Source organism: Cuculus canorus, chromosome 1 (assembly GCF_017976375.1).
Source record: "Cuculus canorus isolate bCucCan1 chromosome 1, bCucCan1.pri, whole genome shotgun sequence".
NCBI classification, from domain to species: domain Eukaryota; kingdom Metazoa; phylum Chordata; class Aves; order Cuculiformes; family Cuculidae; genus Cuculus; species Cuculus canorus.
In genome coordinates, this window is record NC_071401.1 from 200,691,798 (window position 1) to 200,717,530 (window position 25,733).

At 42.6% G+C, this 25,733-nt stretch overlaps 1 protein-coding gene across 3 annotated transcripts in view; it reads left to right on the forward strand.

Annotated features, from left to right (window-relative positions):
- The window catches only part of FRMD4A (FERM domain containing 4A), a 389,746-nt gene that overhangs the window by 84,637 nt on the left and 279,376 nt on the right, over positions 1–25,733 (forward strand). The window contains exon 1 of one of the 3 annotated variants that reach the window (XM_054056346.1): positions 7,768–8,015. The exons of the other annotated variants lie outside the window; for them this stretch is intronic. Coding sequence (XP_053912321.1) covers positions 7,983–8,015 — 33 coding nt within the window. The 5' untranslated portion in view covers positions 7,768–7,982. Of the gene's footprint in view, positions 1–7,767; positions 8,016–25,733 lie in introns of those variants that run through there. 3 annotated transcript variants of the gene reach the window in all.

Genomic DNA, 25,733 nt, shown 5'->3' on the forward strand with positions numbered 1-25,733 from the left:
GAGTGAAAGGAAAATAAAACTCCAGTTACTGTGTAGAGAAGGAAGACCCATCATCTTTCCAGCAGATGATTTAGGAGAAGAATAAGCAGGAAGCTCAGCCTTGTGGCTGCACCCACTGGAAGCCAGGACAGCTAGAGGTCATTTTGTCTGCCAGGTCAGAGACTCCGGACAGCAGTTACTATTTTGAGTCTTTGAACCTCATTTGTAAAGCTCCCATTTTTCATCACCAAAACATCTATAGATTCTCCTGATGAGCCAACATGGAGGTGAGGAGAAATAAAGTGGTCAAAGCCTTGCCTAAGTCACCAAGCCACAGTTTTGTCCTCCTTGCCGAGGCAGATGAACTCTTCTTCAAACACAATGATCTCCATCTCTTCTGGGTTGATCTGCTTGTGTGGTCAAGAGGCAGCTTTTCATTCCTAAATGACCACACTGACGTAACAAGAATAATGATGATAATGGCTGAGATCATTGATGTGTTGTAGAGATAAATGACTCCCAGTTGTTGGAGGAGGATGGACAGACCCTGATGGGTGTGCTAGGTGGGGTAGGATGTTAAACTGGCTTTTCTGTAAGTCAGTTTCTCTCCCTCAGCCTTGTACAGAGACCTGCTGTCTTCAGATATGACGTTTTTTTATATCTGCCTTCAAAATCTGGAAGACAGCTAAATCAATTTTATTAATACCTTGATACTTTAATATTGTTTTTCTTTCACAGAAAAAGCAGAACTGTTCTGGAAAAATCCAGTCATTAGAGCCTTAAAGACAGACTCCAGAAAAGTAAATAGTGTTTCCAATCCTCACTAAAATCGGTGTCACATCAGGGTAAGTTGGCAAATGATTTTGACAACACTTACTCATGCAAATGCTGCATCAGCAGAACAGCTTGCAAAGAGGACAGGTCTGCCCCTTATTTACTGCCCCAGGGACAGGTCCCTCTCCCTTTGAAGCCACAGGGCATGCCTCAAAGGACTGCACTAGCAATCTTGGAGAGGAAAACCTTTCTTGGTTTTGAAAATACACCCTATAACGAGCAACAAATAATCACAGCTCCAGTTTCTCACTGCTTCCTAAGCAACACACCCAGTACAGCACAGTTCCTCCCCTTGCATCACTGACAAAGCTGCCAGCTGAATTGTGCCTGTATCCTTGGTGCCTTGGCGCTTTACCAAGCAGGAAGCACATAGATAAGCTTTCAGGAACACAGCAGCTTTTGCTATGCTGTTAGGCTCAAAAAAGACCCTAATGCCTTGCTACTGGCCAATAAGAAGAGCACATTTCACCCTAAAAATTGTTGCTGAGAATATGGTCTTTCAGAGAACAAAGTGTTTTATACACCAGGAGGCGACTTCTGAACAAGATCTGAAAGATCAAGGTTTTAACCCTGTTTATAACTTAATCTATAGCTGAAAAGGTAATGTCATCCCAGAGAGGATGCACCCAGCAGTTAACACATCCTGCAATTTGTGCCATGCTGCTCGTCCCTGTGCTTCCTGGAGACAGAAGTCCCTGGGCCGGCAGTGCTACAAGCTGCACCCAAGTGGGTGGGTACCTGCACCCCATGTCAGTGCAGATCTTGTTTTCCCTTGTCACCCTTTAAAAAAAAAAAATCAGCTTGCTCATCACCAGGAGACGCAGAATCTGCTGCCCCCGCACAGCCCTGGCAGTAGTGGATGAGACTCAGCCACGTGTGGCACCTTTGCCTTTTCCTAAAGTATGTCATATAAAAAGGCACACAAAAATATGGGATTCTGGGAGGTTAGACCCTCTTTTTCTTCACCATTAACTCTTTAAGGAAAAAATACAAAAGAAGAAAGGAGTTACAGGTCATTTTCAGTTGTGTGTTTTTCCTGGATGAATGAAACACATTTCTTTATTTCTACAACACAGAGAATTAATTGTTGAAAGCAGTTATTTTTAATGAGGAGAGGGGAAAAGCCCTATCAGGGCCTGGTTCTCATAGGCCATAGGAAAATCTTACTCATTTTTAGATAACCCGTGAAGAGTTTGCCTTTGTTACCATATCAGTAGACTTGTAGTAAAAGACACAAACTAAACAGAGCAGAGACAGGCTAGAAAACTGGAGCACACAATCATCGCAGTTCTCTCTTCACCCCCCATGAGCGGTTTCAGGCATCAGTCCTGATTTGTAAATGCCACTTTTGTGAGGGTTGTGTGTTGGGTTCTACTTTTATTTTTCAGAAGAGAAATGACAGCCAGGGAAAAACTGGAGAAGCAGTGATGAGGCAAGCACAGTAGCAGTAATATTCACACCATTTGGAGACAAATGTTGTGATTATGGAATGTATGCAACAAAAATAAAAATGCAAGCACGGAAGGCGCTCCGAGTGTTAAATATTCATTAGTATTCCCCACGTTGCCTGTTCTAAATATAAGATATGTTTCAGTGCAGCCCCGGTATGTGACTGGGATGTTTTCCCCTCCCTTATATGATGCCATAGACATTCGGATGGCAGGATGTCACCATGGCAACACTGTGATGCTACCTTTTGTTTGCAGGATAAAATGACCAGTAGTGAGGTCAGCCAGGAGTGTGGATACGGCTGAGCTGTGGCAGCACCTATTGTCCTGGCCACTGGCAGATCTAGGAGGTGACAGGCAGGAAGTGATCATACCTCTTTGCATCAGAGAGCAACAGAGATGGGGCTCAAATCCAGACTCCTCTACTCTTCGGGACTGTAACACACAGCACAACTTGGCTCTGTACTGGGATCCCTACTCCGAAGCTTAGGAACAGTTTCAGTTTAGGGAAGTTTTATCCATGCTTGGGAGCACCCACAACAGGCAAAGAATAGGAAAGCTGAGGGTTCAGTTATATACTGTAGAGTCTGGCTGTTTCTAGGACCCTCGGCCAATATCTCATCAGTCCATAAGAGGCTTTTGGGGGCCATTTTCCCCTCTACTAGTTACCTTGGGGCAAGATTCATCTCCAGAGTCAGACGTCTAAATTGATCTATTTACTGCTACTTGGCTAAATGACAGCAGGTGTCTTTACTCTCATTCTGGTCCATAGTGGTCTGTCAATGCTGTCAGCAGAGCCTAGGAAGAGACTCAGCTCCAAGGAGGACATCTACCTTGTTGTGCTGTCTAGATTCCCACGGACATTTAGATTATGATAATATAAAGGGCTTTCAAGGTACATATCTTGCTCCCATGATTAGCTAAGGAGACAAGAGAAGATATATTCCCAGCTTAAACGCTTCTGCTAGGATGAGATGGGTTGAATCCAGGACAGGATGAACCTCTGCAACATCTGTGTGAGCCAGACAAGTAGGTGTCCTCTTCCGCAGATGGAGAATTTGAGATACACTGGGTGTAGCTGACCAGGCTCTGAGGCAAATCCTGCTCCTCTCCCCGGAGAGAGGATGAGAAAGCAAGTGTTCACATGCTCATTTTGCCTATTTAATGCCTTTGATCTGAAAATCGCAGGAGTGGAGGCTGTCAAACAAGTCTGCGATAATTTGAGTATTGCCATGGGTCGCAGCCCAGGGGAGGAACAAATTGTCACACCATGGCACACGCTATCACAGCACCACTCTCCTGGTTGCAGCAACTAAACCTTTCATTTTAAAATGAGAATAAACTTCTCTGGCTCCCACAGTTGTAAAGTTCTTGCTCTGAATGTGAAAGGAGTTTGCAAACAGGCTGGATGTACACAGAGGGTTGTTGTTGTTGGTGGCATTGGCTAAAGTAAAGCATCTGCCCAGATACTCATAGAATAGTCAGGGTTGGAAGGGACCTTAAAGATCAAGTCCTACCTGGTGCATGGAGATTGAGACAAAGATGATATACGATGCAAAATCTTCATTCACGCACTGCTGTTCCAGCTCTTATACTCGCTGGAAATTGCCAGCCTCAACACTTTGCAGGAAGCCACACCAACATTTGCCCAGGCAGAGCCAGCTGGTTTTCCCAGCCCCACTGGTGAAGTTGGGTGTGGACAGACCTCACTGTCAGATACTACTTTTGCTGTGGCTTTCAGCAATCCTCTATGGGATCTCATAGCTTGTCCAGGGGTCCAAAGCATCCTCCAGGATGCAGCTGGGGGTCACAGCCTGTGGTCCCCAGATGGGCAAGCTTGCTGCCAGCTCACAGCTGTGACTGGGGTGCTGCTCAAGCATCATCCTCTTTCCCATTCCTGCTCATCCTGCTGAGCTGGGCTCTGCTCTGACTCATGCAGTATCAGCACAATTCCCCAATCCATTCAGATCAGAGAGGCTTTGAGTGCTGCTGAACCAGAAATGCCCTGGTTCACTTTTCTCATCCCAGATTGAATTACTCTTTTGGTCTGTAGGAAATCTACCTTTTTTTTTTCTCTAGTAAACAGAGATAACACAGGAAACCTCATGAGGCACTATGGTTTGCCCTAGTTCAATGCAGAACCAAGCTTTAAAAGAGAACTGGGCATTCATATGTTGCTGGAGGTGTACCATCCACATTGTCATGTTGCATTAGAGCTGTCCCACATGGCCCAAGATTGACAAAATTCCAAATCATCCTCTCTCTTCAGGTTCTTCTTGACTCTTTGGAAAAATTAATTCCCCTGATGATTTGGAGGACAGGATGATGGCATAACCACATCAGTGGGCACAGGAAAGCCAACGGATGTGAACTATCTGGACTTCTGTAAAGCCTTGGACACAGTCCTCCACAACATCCTTCCCTCTAAATCAGAGAAACATGCATTTGGTGGGTGGACTGTTCAGTGGGCATAAGGAATTGATTGTATGGTCACATTCACAGAGTAGTAGTCGATGGCTCTATGTCCAGATGAAGATTCATGACAACAGGTGTCCCTCAGGAGTCCGTACTGGGACCAGTGCTGTTTAATATCTTTATCAATAATATAGACAAGATTGAGTGCACCCTCAGCAAGTTTTCTGATGATGCCAAGACGAGTAGTGCAGTTGTCACACCAGAAGGAAGGGACGTCATCCAAAGGATCCTGGACAAGCTGGAGAATTGGGCCTGTGTGAACCTCGTAAGGTTCAACAGGGCCAAGTGCAAGGTCCTACACCTGGGTTGGGGCAATCTGCTGTCTCAGTATGGGAAGAGGGGTGATGTGATTGAGAGCAGCCCTGCGGAAAAGGACTTGGGGTGTGCTTATTGATGAGAAGCTTGACATGAGCCGGCAATGCACACTCGCAGCCTGATCCTGGGCTGCATCAAAAGAAGCGTGGCCAGCAGGGCGAGGGAAGTGATTCTGCCCCTCTATTCCTCTCTTGTGACACCTCATCTGGAATACTGTGTCCAGTTCATCCTCAACATAAGAAGGATATGGAACTGTTGGAATGGGTTCAGAGGAGGGATACAAAGATGAATGGAGGGCTGGAGTACCTTCCCTATGAGGACAGGCTGAGAGAGTTGGGTTTGTTCAGCCTGGAGAAGAGAAGGCTCTGAGGAGACCTTATAGCCACCTTCCAGTGCTTAACAGGGCTACAGAAAAGCTGGGGAGGGACTTTTTACAAAGGCATATAGCAACAGGATGAGGAGGAATGGCTATAAAGTGGAGAGAGGTAGATTTAAACTAGACATTAGGAAGAATTTCTTCACAATGAGGGTGGTGAGACACTGGCAAAAGTCGCCCAGGGAAGTTGTGAGTGCTCAATCCCTGGAAGTGTTCAAGGCCAGGTTGGATGGGGCCTTAAGCAGCTTGGTCTGGTGGTAGGTGTTCCTGCCCATGGCAGGGGGATTGGAACTGAATTATCCTTAAGGTCCCTTCCAACCCGAACTATTCTATGATTCTAGAATTCCATGTTTCACAGATGCACAGACTTGTAAACCTCACATCAGATTCTGACACAACGATGTACAGAAGGAAAATCATACTTGCGTTTTACTGTGGCTTGGGATTCCTACTGCGACTTATTAAAAGTCTTATCAAAGTCTCGTAAATACCAACAGCAAAACCTATTTACATACATCCAGCAAGAAACAGATGAGACTGCCAGCATTGCACAATGTCTCCTTAGCTCCGGAAAACTTATCTCTGCATTTAATATGATATGATCAGGTTTGTTCACATTTAATAAGGAACCAAGTTTGGCTGAGAACAGTTAATTATCTTTGAAATTAATATTAATGACTGTAGGGGGCACCTCCCTTCCTTGTTTTTAGTCCATTAGGAATAGTAAGAAAAATGTCCTAAAACTGCAAGATCTACAGGACTGAAAATATTGGAAGGGAGAGATAGAGAGGAAAAGGGAAGTGTGGAGTAAAACATCCTCATCTACATCACTGCTTAGGTGCATTTCTACTGGGGCTTGCCAGGACAGGGGTCATGTCTACTTCTGGGTTCATCCCAGGCTTTGCGCTCTGTGTCCTTCTACACCACCATGAACATATTCCTTCGCACTATCTCGATATTGGTGTATCCCTAGGAGCCGGTGTTGGGGATGAAGGATTATGCAGGCAGAGATGGTCCTTGCGTTGAGCAGCCAAAGCATTAAAACATGGCAAGAGGTATATAGAAGGGTGAGGAGATACAGAGGACCTGAGGACAGGATTCTCCTTGGCTTTGGATATTCAGAGTTAATCACTTCGGCAAGGAGTCTCTCTGATTGGCCTTGCAGAAGCCTTGGTGGCTGGTTCAGAGTGAAGGGCAGTTTTAGATGGTGAAAGCTAGATGAAATGAATCCCCTTGCTCATCCAGGAAACGTGTGACAATATCAGTTTAACCGGATCTGCTGAATCCCAGGTTGGTGCCTCAATCAGACAGCGTATCTCCTCGAGCATGTAGCTTTAGGGCCTCAAAGAAGAGCCAATGTTAAAGGGCATTAGAAATTTCTGCCTGTGGTATGATCTAACCAGCTTGACAGGCATTTTCTAACACTGAAAATCAGGTTCTAGAGGTGTAACACCGTTTTTAATTTCATTTTTGGACAACAATTGGGTATTGGTATGTGAAGGTTTTCCCCTGGGCCAGAGAAGGGGAGCCTTTTTTTGCATCTGTATTAGGAAGTAGGGTGGCCCCGGGGGGAGCCAACCTTCAGAGCAATGATGGGCAGATGGTGCTCGCTTGACAACATTTCAGAGGGATTTTATTTTGGACGGGTTTAGTCTGGCTCTGGACTGAATGTTGATGCATTTACAGGTCTGAAGTCCATTGTTGTTGGATTTTTCTCCAAGAAATTCAGTCCCAGCATCACCCTGTGATGGAAACCAAAATGAGGGAAATGAGGCAGTTAAGGATATTTCCACAAAGGCGTGCTCTGATCTGAATTAAAATGCTAATAGAAATGCATTCAGTATCTTTTGCTGGTCAGCTTCGCAGGACTATATTCCTTTTGTTTTGATCATTCTTTCAATTCCCAGCTGACAATTGGCAGGAACTCCCTTTCAGCGTGGGTTTGGTCACTCACTGACAGCAAACGCGCCTAGCAAAAAATTCTCCAACTGCTGGTGCTTCCCAAGCAGGGAAAACCACTTCGGCTGAGGCTTGGGATTATGAATCCACCCATTTAAGTAATCCCCAGGGAATCCGCAATCTTTCCATGGTGACGAAGTTTTCTTGGTTCTTTCCTAGCTAGCACAGAGAGCTGATGAGCGTCAGCCCCACGCGAGGACATTACCAGATTAAACCAAGCAGCACAATAGGCAGGGCAAAGTCCCACACCTTCCCATCGCTGCCACCGACCGGATCCCCACAGCTGGGGTTGGGATTGCTTGTCCTGTGCTGAATGCATTACGTAAGGCAGGGATCGTTTGTCAGCTGCGATGGTACAAACATAGCTGCAGGCAGATTATGCAGAGAGAGAGAGAGAGGAGGGAGAAGGAGGAAGGTCTCTCCAGGAACGGTGCTCCACGCAACTGAGGATTGCAAGTTGGCAGGTTGGCGGCTGGCTGAGCTGCGGTGAGGGCGTCACTGACAGTGCCTGACATGCTCTTATTCATGTGGGATGCTTGAGAAAGGGACGAGAGACTAAGTTGGGGAACAGGGATTGGCATGAGGATCGGACCAAAATGGAAGGGCTTCTGTCTCCGATGAGAACGAAGGTAAGGAAAGATGTTAATGTTTTTTGAAGCTGCTTTTAGCCAGGGAGGGGAAGGGGAGGCATGGGGCCAGCTCTGTGAATAGGGGGCTTGCCGAGCTTTTGTCTCTTTTATTTCCTCTCTCTTTTTTTATTCCTTTCTTCTTTTTCAAAACTATACTTGTGAATGTAACTCAGCGGAGGAGCGACAGCAGCCACCTCCAAGAGGGGAGTAACCCATCACTCTTCCTCGACAGAGATGACCTTTGTAAATGAGTTTGCCTTTTGGAGTAGACAGCAATATTTTTGTTTGAATTTCCAGTTGGAGGATCTCATTGTGTCTGTGGGTCTGTGCGTGTTCCCCAGGGAGCTGTTTGGGGAAAGTGTACAGGGAGTGATGGTGCTGGTGGGTTGCCCCAGGATGGTATTTTTAGCAGCAAGGGATGCATGGACAAGCAAAGAGGATGCCTTTGTGCCCAAATACCCTGCCAGGGTGGAAGACCTGATGGTGTGGACCCAGACCAGAAAGCTGTAAAAGAAAAAGTGAGCATGCAAACCTAAGGAATTGCTTCTCTTGTCTGCTGTCTTCTTATGCTCTGAACTCTCTTTAAAGGTTTGCTGTTAATCCTCATTATTAAATAAACTTGAATTCCAGCAGGGAAAACCCAGAGACAAATACAGTGAGGGTTTAGTTTGTAAAATCTCCTTCCATGCTATTATTTCTGTGTGGTCCTAAGGGATAGACTGAATCTTGATTGTATTTTATTTAGTCACTGCCCCCAAACCATGTGGTTACTGCTTTGGGTAAATCTTTCTGATTTCGGTCCATCACTACATGCAATCCAACCCTGTGATATTGTATCTCAGGACTGGGAGAACTGGAAATCAATGACAATTCTTGCTGGTAACAGGGTATCTTCTTAGGTCTCAAATGCAAGCAGTTTTGAAGGTGTAGTCAGACCAGAGTTGTTTCATATAAATACAAGACAAGAAAAAATTCTGAGAAATCACCTGCTCCAGCCCCTGTGCTGAAGCAGATCAGCTAGTCTGGTCTCCTCAATTACACCCTTGCCATCTTCTATCCTAAATTAAAGGCTGTTCAACGACTGAAAGTATTTTCAATATTAAAAGCTAGAAAAGTGATTTAAATAATAATAATTCGCCAGCAAAGGTCTGTACTGTAATTCTCCAGGGGAGTAATTTTTTTTCCACTTCTATTCAGCTCTTTTTTGTCTTGCCCAATAAGTTGAGCATTAAAAACAGGACCTACCAACTTCATGTAGCTCTCCATTACCAAGAATAATGCTAACGGGCAGTTTATAGAATGAAAGATTCATAAGGGATTATAGACCCAGCCATTCATACCTCTCATTACTGAGGAATACACGCATTAGTAATAGTCTTTGTAAGGCATTTCTGAGTATTACATTCTTTTTTAAATTAGAAAATAGAAAACATAAAACTTGCACAACAGATCTCATTTGCATTATTAGAAAAGATAAGTTTCAATGTTTTCAGTTGATGTTTGAATCCTGCTCCTTTAACCGCAGTTGAATTGATTGCTGGAGGCAGTGTCTCCCGGCATCGGTGCACTATCAGGTTAACGCGTGGATTATAGTCGGATGTGTGTACTATCAGCACCTGCAGCGCGCGTACAGCTATAAAAATGACAGAGTAAGGGAAGCGGACCGGGACTGGGTATTATGTTTGTTTATCTGACTTGCTTAATAGCTGCAGCTGGAATGTAAATCCTAATAATGCCATTCATAAAGTGTAATCTCAATTATGACTATCAGGCTATTGAGTGATCCTATAGAAGAATCTACTTGGGAATGTAGACATGATTCTTTGGATCTCAATCTGCTCTAATATCAGAGAAGAGATAGATCCTTGTATATGAGAAAAGCTTCTATAGTCAAAGCAATGCAATTTTAAACCATCAATTGCAACAAAGCAAACTGACTTGACACCTTTGAAGATCCAGATCCTGATGTTTCTGTTACATTGCTGTTAATCTGGAGTAGCTCCACAGCAGCTGATGGAGATATTGAAATAGACTCTGTGTAATAAAGATCAGGATTTAGCCCTTACTTCTTTACCTTTCAGAGAAATAACTATGGGAAGGTCACTTGAACAGATTTGAAAACTAATCTCATTTCCAAGATGCTTCGTAGCTGCCAGCGGCTCCCCGCTCAGATACCGGAAAATTGTCTGTAAAATCTATAACTCTCCAAATACAACCTTAATATGTGGTGCCTGCAAAAAAAACTTGACAACAGTGAGGCTGCTGATGTGCTGAGACCCCTGCCTTTCACACTCCCTAATATTGCCTCGTTTTTCCTTCTCTACTCCCCCGTCTGTCTGATCCCATCTGTTGTCGCTTGTTTTACATTTAGGCTGGAACTGTTGGAGGCTAGTTGGAAGGTTTTTTGTCCTTTGGTCTGTATGGTGACATGAAGGATGGTGGATTCCTGGTCATCTCTGGCAGGACTGCCTGGAGTGAGCCTGGATGTCCGTGAGCTCCAAAATTTTAACCTGCTTTGAAACATCTCTGTGTTACAGTGAAATACAAATAAATATACGGTTTTACCTTTAGTGTCCCAGCCCGCTGTATTCAATTTGATTAAATCTAGACAGAAAACTAAAAAAACCCTGTTTTCTTTGTTTCCGTGGATATGAATAAGGACTGATCTTTGTGGGGACTGATTTTTGCCTCTTGTAATAAAACAATCAAAGGTCTCTGTAATTAAGATGGGATCCTATTCCTTGCAGGTGGGCTCGGGCAAATCTTGTGGTGGCAAATGAAAATATGATTGCTGTCAGTGCTCTGATCCCTTTTGCTCGTAAAGGCTCCGCTGCAGAGCTGGCAGAGGGATAGGTGGGCACATCCTGACTTCAAAAGCTTGATTTACGGTGCAGGAGGCCTGGAGCTGAGATGCTGGACCTAGTGTGTGGGGCAGAGATATGGGCAGATGTCCTTGCCTCTCTATCCAACTCCACGGCACGTCTTGCCAGCAGAGGGCTGGGAATACGTAGCCAAGAGCATATTTCATAGGGGACTTATTTTCCTTCGCACAAAGTGATCATCTGTTTGGTTACTGGGCCATGTTAGGTGATCACAGATCAGGGTCCTTAATAACACCTAAACTCTTTGAAATACTTGTTGAAGTAAATTGCATATCGAACATTAAATGCATGATACTGTGCAATGGACTCTATTGCAGTAAGTCATGGGTGATGAATGCACTTCTACTTTTGTGTAACCGGGATGCACAAATGCAGACATTTAAGGAAAAGTGGAGGAATACATGGTAAAATCATCTGGTGTATCAAAACTGAAGCAGATAACTAGAATGTATTGAACAGAAAACTTACTGCATATTCGGTGACTTCACATGACTAGAAATAACTGTGTGATGTAGATATTTGATGGCTTAATGCTAATACTGATAGGTTTTCCCAGAATCAGCTGAATTCTGTAGCTTAGTGTGTCTGAGTCCCTTTTTTAAGAGCAAGTGAATGTACACAATAGCAATGTCCCCATGCCACCTTAAGAGACCGTGAAGTTGATTGAGTACCACAGAGTGAAAAGAATGAAGAAATGCATAAATATTGCACTCCTTTTGTTAGCCTCCATTTTAATTTGTTTTATAATCCCCAACACATGCACAATTTGCCTTAACCCTCGATGCATTGCCTTCAGCAAATTACACTGGCATAAGAATTTCAGTAATTTCAGTTTCTTTGCCGCTGACACTTGCCAGTGCATGCTACTGAATTTGCAATGAGCACCTGGCTTGAACCATGCAGAACTGGCTGGCTACTCTATTTTCCTTTGAGAAGCCTGTGTTTGGTGTTTTTTGTTTGTCAAAGAGCTGCTTTTCTTTCAGACTGACTGAAAGAACTTTTTCAATGGACTTTTCGCCTGTTCAAAACCATACACAGAGGGTAAATGGAGATTAATTACCTTCAAATTTACTAAGCTTTGCATCTAAAGATAATGAATTTTGAGTGTTCCTGTGTACAGAGAATTCAGCTAGGGAACTTGGTAAATAATGTGTGTAACATTTAGATAGTGCTCTTAAAACATTAATGGGGCTGTTCTGTCTTATTGAATCTTATTAAATTTATCTGTTTATTATAGATTTGGGGGATTAGCAAACTCCCATGGTGCTACTGTTTATTCGTTAAGCCCTGTTGGCCCTACTTTCAAAGCAAATTAGTTTTTGACCGCTAGGTCTCTCAAAAAGAATAGTTAAGTTGTCCTTTATGCCTTACTTAGAGAGGTTCTCAGCGCCTCGAAGCAGAGAAACTTTGGGAGGTAACACATCCTCTGTGAGTCTTAAAGAGTAGAGGTCTGTGGCGTCTGGCCTTTGAGATCACCAGGAGAGAAATTCGAAAGGAAGGGAAAATTGCCTCAGAGAAAGGGAAATCTGGAGTCTGGGTTACACCTACAGACGGAATTGCTGCAGCCTTTAACTCCCTTGGATGGTAACTGAAAAGAGGTTTACATATGCAGGTCTTTTCATCATAGTTGAGGTTGCAGCTAGCAAAATATTTGACAAATTTCTTAGCTTTAAGCTCACAAACTGCCCTACAGAAGTTTAAGTTAGGATTCTGCACTGTGTGAAGAGCTACACGTCTTAAAATCACCTTACAACACCCTTTTACAAGCCAAAATGTTGAATAAGTCCTTTGCATGTGACATGAAATTATTCCTGGTATTTTTAATAATGGTAGAAGACAAAGTGGCAAAAGGCAGCATACGTCCCCTCAGAAGCTTCCACATGCCTTCTCTGGAGTCTCAGATTCCTGTTTCCATACCACCATGTAACTCCAATTTTGAATATCCCATCAAGACAGACACATACAGATGATAATGGCACTCAGAGATTGGGATTTCCAAAGTCATTTGAGCGATTCAGACCTCCTGCCTGGACTAACTTCACATGGACAGTGAGTGCCTAAAACTTTTGGGTTTCTGTGCAATCACCCATGAGCTGGTGTGGCCACATGAAGTCATAACATGGACAGGGAGTCACCAGTGCTCCCTCAGTAGCCCTTCCACAGGGCACTCACATCGCCTGCTGAGCAGCTTAGGGGGTACCTCCTTCCTTACCTTATTAGCATTTTGACTCGAAGGTTAATGAGGCCAGATGTAATTCTCTGAGCTTGTAAGAAGCTAAAAAGAAAGGTGATTCAGGAAATAATGAAGTCCTCTGTCTGCTACTGTTAATCATAATTTTATAAACACCTGGGAGAGAGGTTGTAGGAGCATAAGTCAGAGCGGAGTCTGGATTTGGAATAATTCTAACATAACATGCCTCTGGAAAAATAGAGTCCTTTCTGTTCTGTAGCATTTTCTAAAACCATTCAGATTTAAAAACTGAACATATCACTGAACATAAAACTGAAAGGTTATTTTTCCTCCCCGGCTGTGTTTTGTATCAATGCAATGAGATACTATGCCTGACTGGGCTCTGCCGTCGCATGCAGTTGCAGCAGGGGTGGGTTATTTACTATGCAGCGGGAAAAGCATCCTTGTATATCCTGGGCATGAACTCGACACTTGAATTGCATTGCAGCAGCACTAGGAGGCCAAAGTCCAGCACAGAGATTCATACACTTAGTGCTCACCAAACATACGATGAGAAGATAACCCCTGTCCCTAAACGTTCCCTGTTGAAGGTTGAGAGGAAATGCGGGCAAGGAAGGATTGAAGTGCAGATTCCTGATATCTCACCCGTGATTCAAATAGCCAGGTCATGCCGTCCTTTCTCAGCATCCCCAGAAGCACAATTAAGTCTAAGTATACACTATCCCAGTACAAGGCACCCTGGGGTACACACCAGGTCGAGCTAGTTCAGGTTTTGCTGGGCCTCCATGATGACCATCAGCCAGCCCTTGAGATGGACCAGGATGACAACAATGTTAGGATTGCTTTATATTTTAAAGACAGTGTAGTCACCTGGTTGCAATCCCCACTCTGCCATCACCGTCTGGGTATCAGGACCCACATTGCTGGCAGATGGAAATAGTCTTGGCACCTCGTTGTGTTGGAGCCTGGAATGATCACAGTATGCCTTGATTACCAAAGCTTTCATGCTGTGTATCAAATGCCACCGCGTCTTTTCAGGGGATGGAAATAGGAATTGATCCAAAGTGCTCTACTTACCTCCCACTGTCCAGATGCCATATCCCAACCCAAGCCAGCCTGCACCCTGGCCTCAATTCTCTATGTCTTTCTCAGCCTGTTCAAAGTCTAGGCTATAGCAGAGGAGCCAAAGGATACCTGAGGTCCCCAAAAACTTCCTGCAGCTGAGACTGCCTGGAAGTACCCAGGGACCCTCTTTTGGCTCCCATGGGACCTTACAGAACACTGGACTGGGGGGGCTATGTAAAGACAATAAAGATACCACAATAGAAATAATAACACAATGATAAATAACGATAATTATAATAAGCTTTAAAATGCAGTAGGACAAGGCATGGACGGGAGGAATCAAAGAAAAGTGACAAGGACAGCATTAAGAGCACAAAGCTCAGTAGCTCAGTGTGCGGGTTACAGGATACAGGATTTTTTTTAATAAATGCAGAGAAAATACACTGGTGAACACCCATGTTCCTAGTCATTTCATTAAGCAGTTTGTTTAATGGGCAGTTGTTGGTGAGGCAATTTGCCATCCTTTTCAAAAGCAGAACTCAGACAGAGCTGCCTGCTCTTAGTTGCGAATCATAGGTTGTATCCCCTGGGGAAGGTCATAAAGCCTTAACTGCTGTAAAAAGTGGGAAAGCTGAAAAAAATGGGAAAACTGTGAAGATGATTATGAAACAAAAATGTTGGTTGTTCCAAAATGCCAGCATAGTAGTTATCTACAGAGGAAAACAGCTCTCCTGCAAGTCTGTCTGATATATTAGATCATTCTGAAGGCAGTTATTGGCAAGGACTGTGTGCATTAAATATTTGGGACTATATAGAATGTAATAAAGCACTTGCACAATGCATATTTCATGTGCAAAACATCTGACCCATGACCAGTGCATAACAGCATTTTTATAAGCGTTTCAGCACACACTTCAGTATTGGTCAGCTATTATAATGTTTTACTGGGTTTAGATGAACCTAAAAATATGCACACAGCTCTGCACATGGGCTTTCTTCCTGAGAATGCACATCTAGTGTATTTTAACTTTCCTCTTACAAATCTACAAGAGCAAAAGTCTGACCCCATTTGGGATTCAATCAGCAAACCAAAAATCCCAGACCCTGCAGGTTGTTCCAGTTTAGGAGAGACCTGAGGACAGATACAGGCGTCTTTCTAATGTAATTTATAAACATATAATAATGTCAATAAACATAAAAAGCCCTATTTCCCTGAGCACAGCAGATATCAAGCAAATGAGAGAACAGTTTTCCTGCTCAGTGTGGCTTCTTTCATGTAACACCCACCACACCTGTGTTTTCCCTTGCTACCTTAGTCCTTAGCTTGGTTACACTACGAGGAAGACTTTTTACTCCCTAATATAGTCACAGGGTATCACAACACATGGTAGACCAGCTAAGGGAATCAATCTTTTCTTCTCTTTAAGCTCCAGGTCCCCATTTGGGTTTTTTGAGGGGAAGTGTTTGTCCTTTTTGTGCAGGAGCTCAGGTTTGTGGAGGTGCTGTGTTGCTGCTTCTCAGCATCCAATCTCTCCTCATATTCAGAACTGCAAAACCACCCAAAATACAGCCATCCCCAGGCAAAGCCATTGCCTTGCATCACATATGCCAGGCTGTACAGTGTTATTAAAAGCTGTTTTAATAGTAAATGCAGTATAAGTAACAGCAATAAAAATGCACCACCCCTTCTTTTATGAAATTATATTCATGGATCTCCCATGCAACAAAAAGAGAGGGAAGTGGTGCCTCTCATGACATGTTATGGGGTCCCTTGGGTCACAGCACTGACGAGGCACAGCCCAAAACAGCAGCCAAATCCAATCCAGTCTCCTCTGAAAACATGGAGATATCATCGCTCTTCTGCACATCCGGGGCTTGGCAGCACAAATGCTTGCAGAGCTCGACTCTGCTGGAGAAACATTAAAGGTAGAAGCAATCTCCTGGGTAGACAGCCCTCAAACCACTCAGGGCTTTGAAGACAAGAGGTCAAAAACAATATATCAAGTCGGTTATCAGCCAGTCCTGTCTTTTCTCCCCTCCCTCTGGCTTAGAGCTGCAGGAGCTCAGGTCCTTTGATGTAAACCTGTCAGACACTTTGGTCTCTTTCCCGCTCTGCCCTACCCTATTCTTCCCCATACACATTTACACATTTGTGTGAGATTTTAATTATAAACATGAGCATATTGGTAAGAAAACCCGTCCTTAATTACACGCTCAATTAATTCTAGTAGCTTAGGAGCTGAAAGACAAAGTTAGGTGAAAACACTACTGTTACATCTAAAGCTGGATCTCTCCTTGGCCAGGTTTGGAGCAATACTGTGGAAGTAATTTTTCTTTAGAAAAATGGATTTCATTTAGAAGAGATTAAATTATTTTGGATAGAGTGAGTTAGAGCATTATCTAGTGTCACCGAAACTCTTTTCCAGCTAGACTAATTACTTGCAGAACTAATCTTTCCAGTAAATATTCTGTAATCAGACCCAAGAAATGTATTGTGCAAATAAAGTAATTTTCATCCCCATTACTGCTGGCACAACCCCTCCCATAAGGTATTGTGGTCTTTAAAGACAGAGATCAGATGAGAAGAGACATTAAACGTGTCTGCTACATCGGATAAATCTCCAAGGCACCAGGGCCTCAATGTTGCTGGCAGTGGTTAGCGCATGTATGGGCACTCATGGGACAGGGGTAGAGATGCCTAAGAAATACCCAGACTGAAACTCGCTTATCTGAGCTTTAAGCCAAGATCCGTCCTTATCTCTAGAGAGATAAGGAGAGACTGGTGGCTCTGAACATTTAGGACAGGAAGCCTGTGTTACACCCCCAGGATTGCTACTGACGCTCGCAATAGCACAGAAAATAGGGCACAAATGCAAGGGAAACAAAGTCCAAGTTGAAATAAACAGTCTAGGAGGTAGGGTAGGATGTGGATAGGGGATTACAACTGGAGTAAGGGGTTTGAGAAGCGGCAACCATCACGATATAGATGAAATCAGGAGAGTATAGGTGAGGGATGGAGGGGAAAGAAGGTGACGAAGGACTTCTGTCTGTGAGGTGGAAAACTTCTTCTGTTCAGACCTCACGTCCCAGCTGAATGTGGGCGGTAAAATCCACACAAAGCTGCTTTGTAAAGAGGGAACATCATAAAGATAAAAAGCTAGGAAATACCAGAGGAAGGGATATCCCTGTAGTCCTGTCCTATCTAATTATGCAGACTCACACTGGTTTTCCACAGGCTTCTTCTCATCCCTGGAGGTATTTAAAAGACTGACAGATGAAGTGCTTAGGGTTCAGTAATGGACAGGTATGGTTGGACTTGATGATCTGAAAGGTCTTTTCCAACCCAAGGATTCTATGATTCTACAATTCTACAATTCTATGATCTTGTGCATAAGATGGAGAGTAGTCACATAATGAGCAGCTATTCCTTATTTTGTATTCTCCTCATTTTTCAGTGACTAACCCTAGGTCTTATTTACAGAATACTGCCCTGAAAACATAATTATTCATTTTTTCATGTATTTTTTTCTGTAATACTAATTGCAAGAGTATCGAAGTTCATCAAAACCTGTAATCAGACTGTGGATTTCTCTCCATTTAATCTATGCAGAACTGAGCTATGAAGGAATTATTAAATGTCTCCTCCAGTTTTGGGCCATTTCTGACTTTTCTGCATCCTTAACATTATGCAGTGCTTTCTGTGTTCACTGTGCCCCTTACCATTTGCCTCTGGCAAAGCCCAAGCTTTCTTCACATCATGTGCAAGGGGTGTCATTCATGAACCAAAAATAAAGCTTAGATGTCAGGGATCATTAGTGAAATTTTGGAATATATGAATCACCCATCACTGACTGCCTTCACCCAAAGATTATTTCATCTTCTGCAGTGATCCTCAGCCTCGTTCCCTGTGCATCTTCCGTCTGCTGCAAATGACAAAGAGCCCTTTAGAAAGCAGGCACCTTCGCTGATTCATTCTTAAGACATCCTGCACAGGAAGAAGGAAATCACGGGGGCAGAGGTTAGGGTGATGGGAGCGTATGATCATGCAATTAAAAACTTCATCATAAAGCATCCATTTATGCCTGGCATTTTCTAACTTTTCACCCTGATACTCATCCAATGCAGTTCCCATTTGTATAGTATCAACGTGCATAAAGCACTGCAGAAGACATGTCTGTTGTCATATGGCTACTTTTTCCTTAACCTCAAGTTTTTAATTCCCTTGAAGAGTTAAAGATAAACTCACTGCAGTTAATCATTTCTTCTTGCACATTTTCAGAGTAACCCAGACTGAAAAAAACAGACAGTCGTAGGAGTAGATGCCAGCAGAGCAGGATTGACTGTATGAAAAATCCAGGCATCTTTTGAAAGCAGAAATAAATATACAGCACTTTGGCAAAACCATATGCTGAGGGTGGAGCATGAATTTGTGTCCTTCCATTTGCGTCTCTCTATATGCCATCTTTGCCTGGAATGAATGTCTTAGTCCACAGGAAAAGGTGTATCTCATTATTTGGCCTCGTTTGACAGGGTAGTAAAGAAAGTTTTATAAAATGGATGTGACCTTTACAATGTGTTGCAACTCATTTTTAGATATGTCTGCATATGCCAGTAGTTACTCTATTTGAAATCATTCATGCAGTTACCGATGGCTATTTACATTCTTGTTGAATACATATTTTGTAATTAGTAAACACAAAGTTGTAGTTATTGTAGATCGTCAGGTAGATTAAGAAGAAAACATTAAGCAAAATATTTTTTGGCCTTTCTTCAACCTCCGACCAGCTTTTTCATGTTCTAACTACACTTATTTGCTCAGACCTCAGCTTTGTCACATATAACTCTCTTTGGCAGTTTTTTGAAGATCCTTTTAAATGAGTGTAACAGTGTTCTAGCCATTCAAGACCAGCCAAATATTTCAAATCTCTTACAGAGACATCACAAACCTCTTTCACCAAGCGAGTCAACATATCTCCTGGATACAGCAAAAAGAAAAGGGAAAGGTGACAGAACAAGCAGGTGACTGATATTACATTGCATAGGATCAGTTTCTGCCGGCGTATCTCCTGAAACTCGTAGAGATAAATTGTATTTTCTCATACACTCAGCTGAGTTCCAGGCTTATTTGTGAGAATGACTCATGTTAATATGGGAACATCACAGATGCACAGAAAGATGGTAAAGTTGTCTGGGAGGCCATCAAAGGCTGGAAAACAACAAATACCAAGGCAGAAAAATAAGAAAAAATAACATTTTTCCATCTGGACAAAAAAGGAGAAAATATGTTTCTTTTCTTTTTTAATGCAAGAAGTATGTACACCATTAAATCAGCTTAAGCCACTAATCTTCCCCTGGAGAGATCACCCACAGTACAAACAACAAGATAAAGTGAAGCTAAACTGCCTATTAGGTTTATTGCTAAAGAATTACTGTCAGCGGAGAAAAGACCAAATCCAACGGGAATGAAGTGTAGGACAGAGACTCAGCAATGCAAACTTGTGCTATACTACCAATCGTGAAGGAACTATACTAGTTTGTTATTCAGTTAAGAATGTGGCCATTCTTTTATCTATGTGACACTCTGAACAGTGCAGAATAAGATCCAAAAATTAAGAATTCTAGAGATTAACTTGTAAATTCTTACCAGAGAAGACGTCTTTGTAGACAAGTCATGGAAATTTTAGCAAAGAATCAGAAATATTTGCTCTGGTATCAACAGACAAAACCAAAATAAAACCAAAATGAAACTGTAACAAAGGAGAGATTCATAGCGATTCACAAATTCAGAAATCTTAGAAATATCTCCAAAAATCTAAGGAAATAGTTAAAGATTCCCTGAAGCAAAAAATTAATGCTGAGCATTTACATTCATTTGACAGAATTTATCTACTCTTCTGCTTCATAAAACCTAAGTGCGGCACTTAACCTGCAACCCCCAGTGATGTCTGGTGTGTGTTGCTTCCAGCCCCAGAGATGCTCAGAGACGTGCTCCAGAATGCAAAATGAAGTACGTGGTAGAGTCTGTGGGCTGAAGGGGAATCATTATTATACTGTAATCAATACTGTGCATCTTGCATGGCTTCTCTGACATCCTACCATAGCTGTCAGAGGTTGGGATTAGGTATTTTTCTGATTTAAATAAGGTCATAGTTTGTTTGTGGGCTTTTGATTTGAATCGATTTTCTTCCTTTTATGATGATGACAACACTCCTAAATTAGCCAGCAGCAATGAAGCCTCTGTATACATCATTTTAGCACCTGGGGACAAATGCACCGATGGTGGGGTTGCACGTTATTCTCTCAAAATATGTTCAGCTGAAAGCGCAGTATTTTAGATGGATTTATTCCGTATGTTTCTTGGTTTTCTAAGCATAGGAGCGAGACAAGGAGAAGGGAATGGGATCAAATGCTTTCCTTCCTATAATACATTGATAAAGAGGATAGACACAGGCCTGTTGATGCCAGACTTGCAAAGGCAAAGATTTTTATCATTCCCAGGTGGTCCTAGAGATGGACCGTCTGGACACTGCTTGGAATAAACCATGATGCCAAGATCATTCTGCCTGAAAGTAATAGGATTCACTGAATCTCTAAGAGCCACACAGGGTAGAAATTTGGCTAAAAATTCTCCTGTCAAAGCTTTTCCAGACTGCTTGCTTCTAAGCTGTCTTGGTCAAAACATGTTAGCCTAGGACTTTCTGCCAGTCTACATCAATGTTTCAGTAGCATCCCAAAGCACTCAGCTGGTGGATTCCCAAGAGTCAGGGGCTCTGTGATTGCCCAACAGGCTCGCAGCACCCCAGCACTTCACCAGTGGAAAGGACTTCACATGACAAGGTTTTGGCCTTGGTCCTTTGAAGCCTTCAGGTCCTTTGCTTTGGTACTGAGGACCTGTAGCACAGTAGTATCCCTGCAGTTAAGTGTCTCCGTTTCTTCCAAGGAAGAGTGAAGACCTTGATACTCTTTCTGTAGTTAGAGCTTCATTTAGCTGATGAGGCTTTTGCTGAGACCAGGGGTTACAAACACCCTGAAGAGTGTGGGTAAGGTCCTGGTGTCCAGGAACAGTGGGGAAAGACCAGCACGGAAATGAGGGTTTCCAGTCCAGCACTATCAGTGTCCCATGCTGCCTCATCTTCTTCCAGCAAACAGAGACTTAATAAATTTCCACTGTGGCCTCAGAAATCTCTTTGTACTGGCTCCCTGCCCAGCTGTGAATCGTCCTCACAGATTCATAGAAATACTGTTGAAATAACACACTCCCATGGATAACACCCTATAAACTTCTGCTGTGTCCTCCCACTGCACTTACTGCAGGACGAGAAATGTTAATGCCTCCAGGGCATCCTCCTAATTGCATGGCGTCTGTCCAATGGAAGCATATGTACAAATTAACTGTGATTGCCAGTGTGAACAGTGGTAGTTCTGCTTGGAAAGATCTCCACTGATATTAAAGCAAATACAAGAGGTAATTCCACAGAGAAGTCAGCCGTGGTTTGGTATTAATCCTCAGGTACAAGGCATAAGGATTTTCTAGCTTGATTCTAATGCAAAAGAAACCATGGTAATAATAAGGTCCTCCAGCCATCTGATTATGAGAGATTAATTAATACCTATTGTAACATGAGTATATTCCATATCTTATGTAGAAAGGCAGAAGAAAGTCGAAGCTGAATGAGCAAGTGCCAGTAAAGAACGGCTGAGAAGTATCAAATTATATCTGTATTATTCTTAATGTTATTGTTCCTAGTCCCCAGGGCCATGGAAATCTTATTAATGAATTGAAAAAACAATGAGGGGAATAAAGAAAAACACTAACAGTTGTCAATCCGAAGTGATGCCACTGTCGTGCTTCTTGCTTTGGTGAGCAGGGCTCTCATCTTTAAATGCATTTGTGGTGTGCTTAGAACAAACAACTTCACCAAAAAATCACAAGGCACCACATCTCACCTTATGCCAGTGTCACATGGAAGTTGATTAAATCCTAAAGATTGTTTACTCCCCTTTTATATCCACATTCTGAGCTGGACAGGAGGGGTTTTTACAGGATTTGTTTAGGGGAACAGGTCAGGCAAGCAATGAGCACTGATACATGCACTCTAACCATGTGCTGGCCAGACCATCTTCCAGGCTAGAAAGCAACACCTTCTGCAGTCCCAACCAGGTCATGGTCTGAGGCTCTTGGTGTCATGGGTTTGGTGTTGTCATATGCGGCAGCATTTTGCCCACTGGGGTAAAAGCATGGATCACCCCAGTGCTTTATGCAGCTCAGCAGAGCTTTGATGACAGGGTTTGAAGGTTGGTTAGCAGCAGCGTTCATCTGTAATAAGGCAGATACAAAGTCAAAGTATGCAGTTAATGTGGTGACTAGCAAAGCGCTCAGGAGGAAAAAAAAACCAGGAATCCGCCAGGCAATTGCATGAAAATAGTGCTAGATGAAAAGCGAGCTTAGAAAGGTAGATGCTCTGAGAAGAAAACAGTGGGTGTGAGCTCCTGAGGACTGGTGGATTCAGAAATGCTTGTGGTTGAGCCTTCTCTGACGTGTGTATTCCTTCCCTGGCCGCAGGGATGTTACTTAAATCTCTGTTTATATCTCCCTCTGTTTTCAAATTGAAGTTGTAATACCTGCCCACCTACTCACCTTTCAAAAGAATATTCAGAAGCTCTGTCTGTTTGTAAACTGCTCAGGAAATAACATATGCCAAACTCTCCCAGTATACAGCAAAAATTGTTAAAAACAAAGGCCTAAAAGGCACTCAGGCTCAGAGACAAAATAGGCACATTTGCGCTTGCTCACAGTAGGATTCTGTTCAAACTGTTCCGAACACTTTGAAGCATGGGAGATTTGACTCCCAGGTAACCAGCTCCTCTTCCAGTGTTGAATTAGTCTTACAGTTAAATTAGGTTTCCTAATGCCCACTTCATTTCTCTGTGCACCATAAGCCAGATTGTTCTTCATTTGCAACTAATCTCTGCCATATCTACCACTTTTATGACAAACTGCTTCACAGCCCATCAGACTTCTCTTTCCTGGACCACGGAAACCTACATCATTTAACCTTTGTTCACTGGTCATGTTTTCTAAACCGTAATCATTGCCCTCTTCCAGAAATTGTCCAATAATTCCTTAGAAGGCAGTATGTAAGTGTGGATACAATCTCCAGATCACAGAAATGTCTGTCACTTCTTGAACACATCCCTTAGACGACATCTGCCTCTCTACCTTTATTATGTCTTTGCCATATAGCATCATGCTTTCGATTCGTGTGCAATTTGGGATTCAAATCACTACAATCCGAATTATATTCTACCTGATGTGGAGATTTACTCTACTTGTAAGCTGCTGCCTTTTATTGCTGTGAAATCTTTCACATCTCTTCTAATTTGCCAGCCTTCAATATTTTTCTTTCTGCACATATCCACGCGCCAATTTTTATTGGCAAAATGTTGTAAAATCTAGCAGCAAATGCTGCTGTTGCTACAGGTTTACTTTAACCATCCTATAAAAATTAATATAAAGTAAAACCCCTGCCATAAAATGCTTTAAAACCCCATGAGCAGAACAGTCATCTCTGTTACATTTTATAGGGTTTTAGAGTAACTCCAACAAAACCCTATGAATTTAGGGCTAAATCTTTAGCTTGTGTAACTTGCTGTATCTGCTTTAACCTCATTATATCCATAACAATTCACAGCCACTGAGGACCCAGCCTTTAACCTCTACTGCAAGCCATAGGGACTGTGCTTCTTGGGGTAACTGAGAGACCATATGCTTTGGACCAGATCTTCTCACACCCAGCAAGCCTCAAGCGTGCAAGGAGGGAGTAGCATGAGCGATGGGAAGAGATAGTCACTTTGCATCTCTGAAGTGTGATCTGGTTTTTCCAGGACAAATAATAAAAAGCTGTCACAGAAGTGCAGCTAAAACTCCCTCTTTTTTTCAAGCATGAAATAACGGAGGTATCTTCCAACTCTTCATCGCTGTGAGTAGTTACACGATGTGCTTGTATTAGCGCTGACCATCAGATATAGGTCTAGTTTGTGGCCAAATCCCACACCAAGGCTGGTTGCAGACATCCCCATTATGCTTCTAGTTGCTCCAGTGCACTCTCCAACAGCAGCAGCCAACATTCAGCCTTTGGTCCAAGCAAGAACGTCTGCTTGGCTCATGGTAAGGCATTGCATGCTGGGTTGTACAGTCCTTGCTGGATAATTAAGGGAAAAGATGGACACAATTTAGTAAATCAGCAGCAAATTAAGCCCAGTACAATGGCTCTTGGCAGGTTGCTAGTGTGACATTTAATTGAGGACAATTTGGCCCTCACCATTGTTCCATGTGAACCTACCAAGTACCTTGCATATTGATTATTTACTAATCAGGAAACGTACTTTAGCAAGTTTATTCCTGTATGAACTTCTCAGGCATGCAGATGCCTTAAAGAAGGCTACATTGCTACCAATTGTATTTTTAATTGCTGTGTTTAGAGAGTCTCATTGATCTAATCAGAGCTAAATAAGCCCCATGGTACTTCCCATGATAAAGTTTACTGAGGATGTGTTTCTTTAATTTGCTCTAATGAAACCTTCTGCTATGCTGTCACTGGTCAAATGCAACACCAGTGAGTAGAGTGGGATACTCCACACTTTAATAAATTTGTTCTATTTTTGCAGTTCAGAAATCCTGTCACCCAGGCAGTAGGAAAGCAGCTGGGTGACATTATCAGTAATTGCTTGATATTGTCATTGCATTTGCTTACAAGGAAAAAAAAGCCACAGACTATCAATCAGCCGACAGAATATTCATAGTCTATGATAATAGTAAGTGCTTTTTGAATGTCATGGCAACAGTCACACAAGCAACATGACCATGTATTTGATTACTTCCTGCTGCATTCCTGATAGTGTCCATATTGCTCCATTAATTTTGATCTCTCTTATTTTTTTTTTTTAAATTTCATTTGTGCTTGGCAAGTGCACAAAATACACAGCACCTTTTCCAAGAGGCTCCCAGTAAACAAGACCTCTTTGGATATCTGTAGCTCTTCTGGTTTTATATTGGACCCAGCATTCCTGAGTACATTTCAGGAATTATGTCTGGATTATTACAGCAGATAATCTCTGAAATCAGATTTGAGAATGACTTTTGTGGAAAAGATTTAGAATAATCTCATTAAATAATTTGTTGGAAGGGCTTTTCAGAGGAAATAAATTGATTTGTCTAAGACGTATCACGACCTGCCTCGTTCTCTGCTTGTCCTAGTTACCTGTGTTTTTCAATTGCTTTATCTCGTTCAAATTTGTGGGTTTACAGCTTTTAAAGACCAGAGAACATTATGAGCCTTTGGTCTCCTGCATTAAAAACTCATCCAGTAATTTCTGTATCAAGTCCATAATCTTGAAATGGGCAGTGGCATATATTTTTAGAAAGAGAATCTTGGAGGGCTGCAGCTGATCAGTGAGATACTATATACCCTAATAAGTTCTAAATATTAGTAACCATTCTTCGTAGACAATAAAAACACCAACAAAATGAAACAAGTTAAAAGCTGAGATCCTTATTTGCGGTCTGGATTTGCTCAGCCT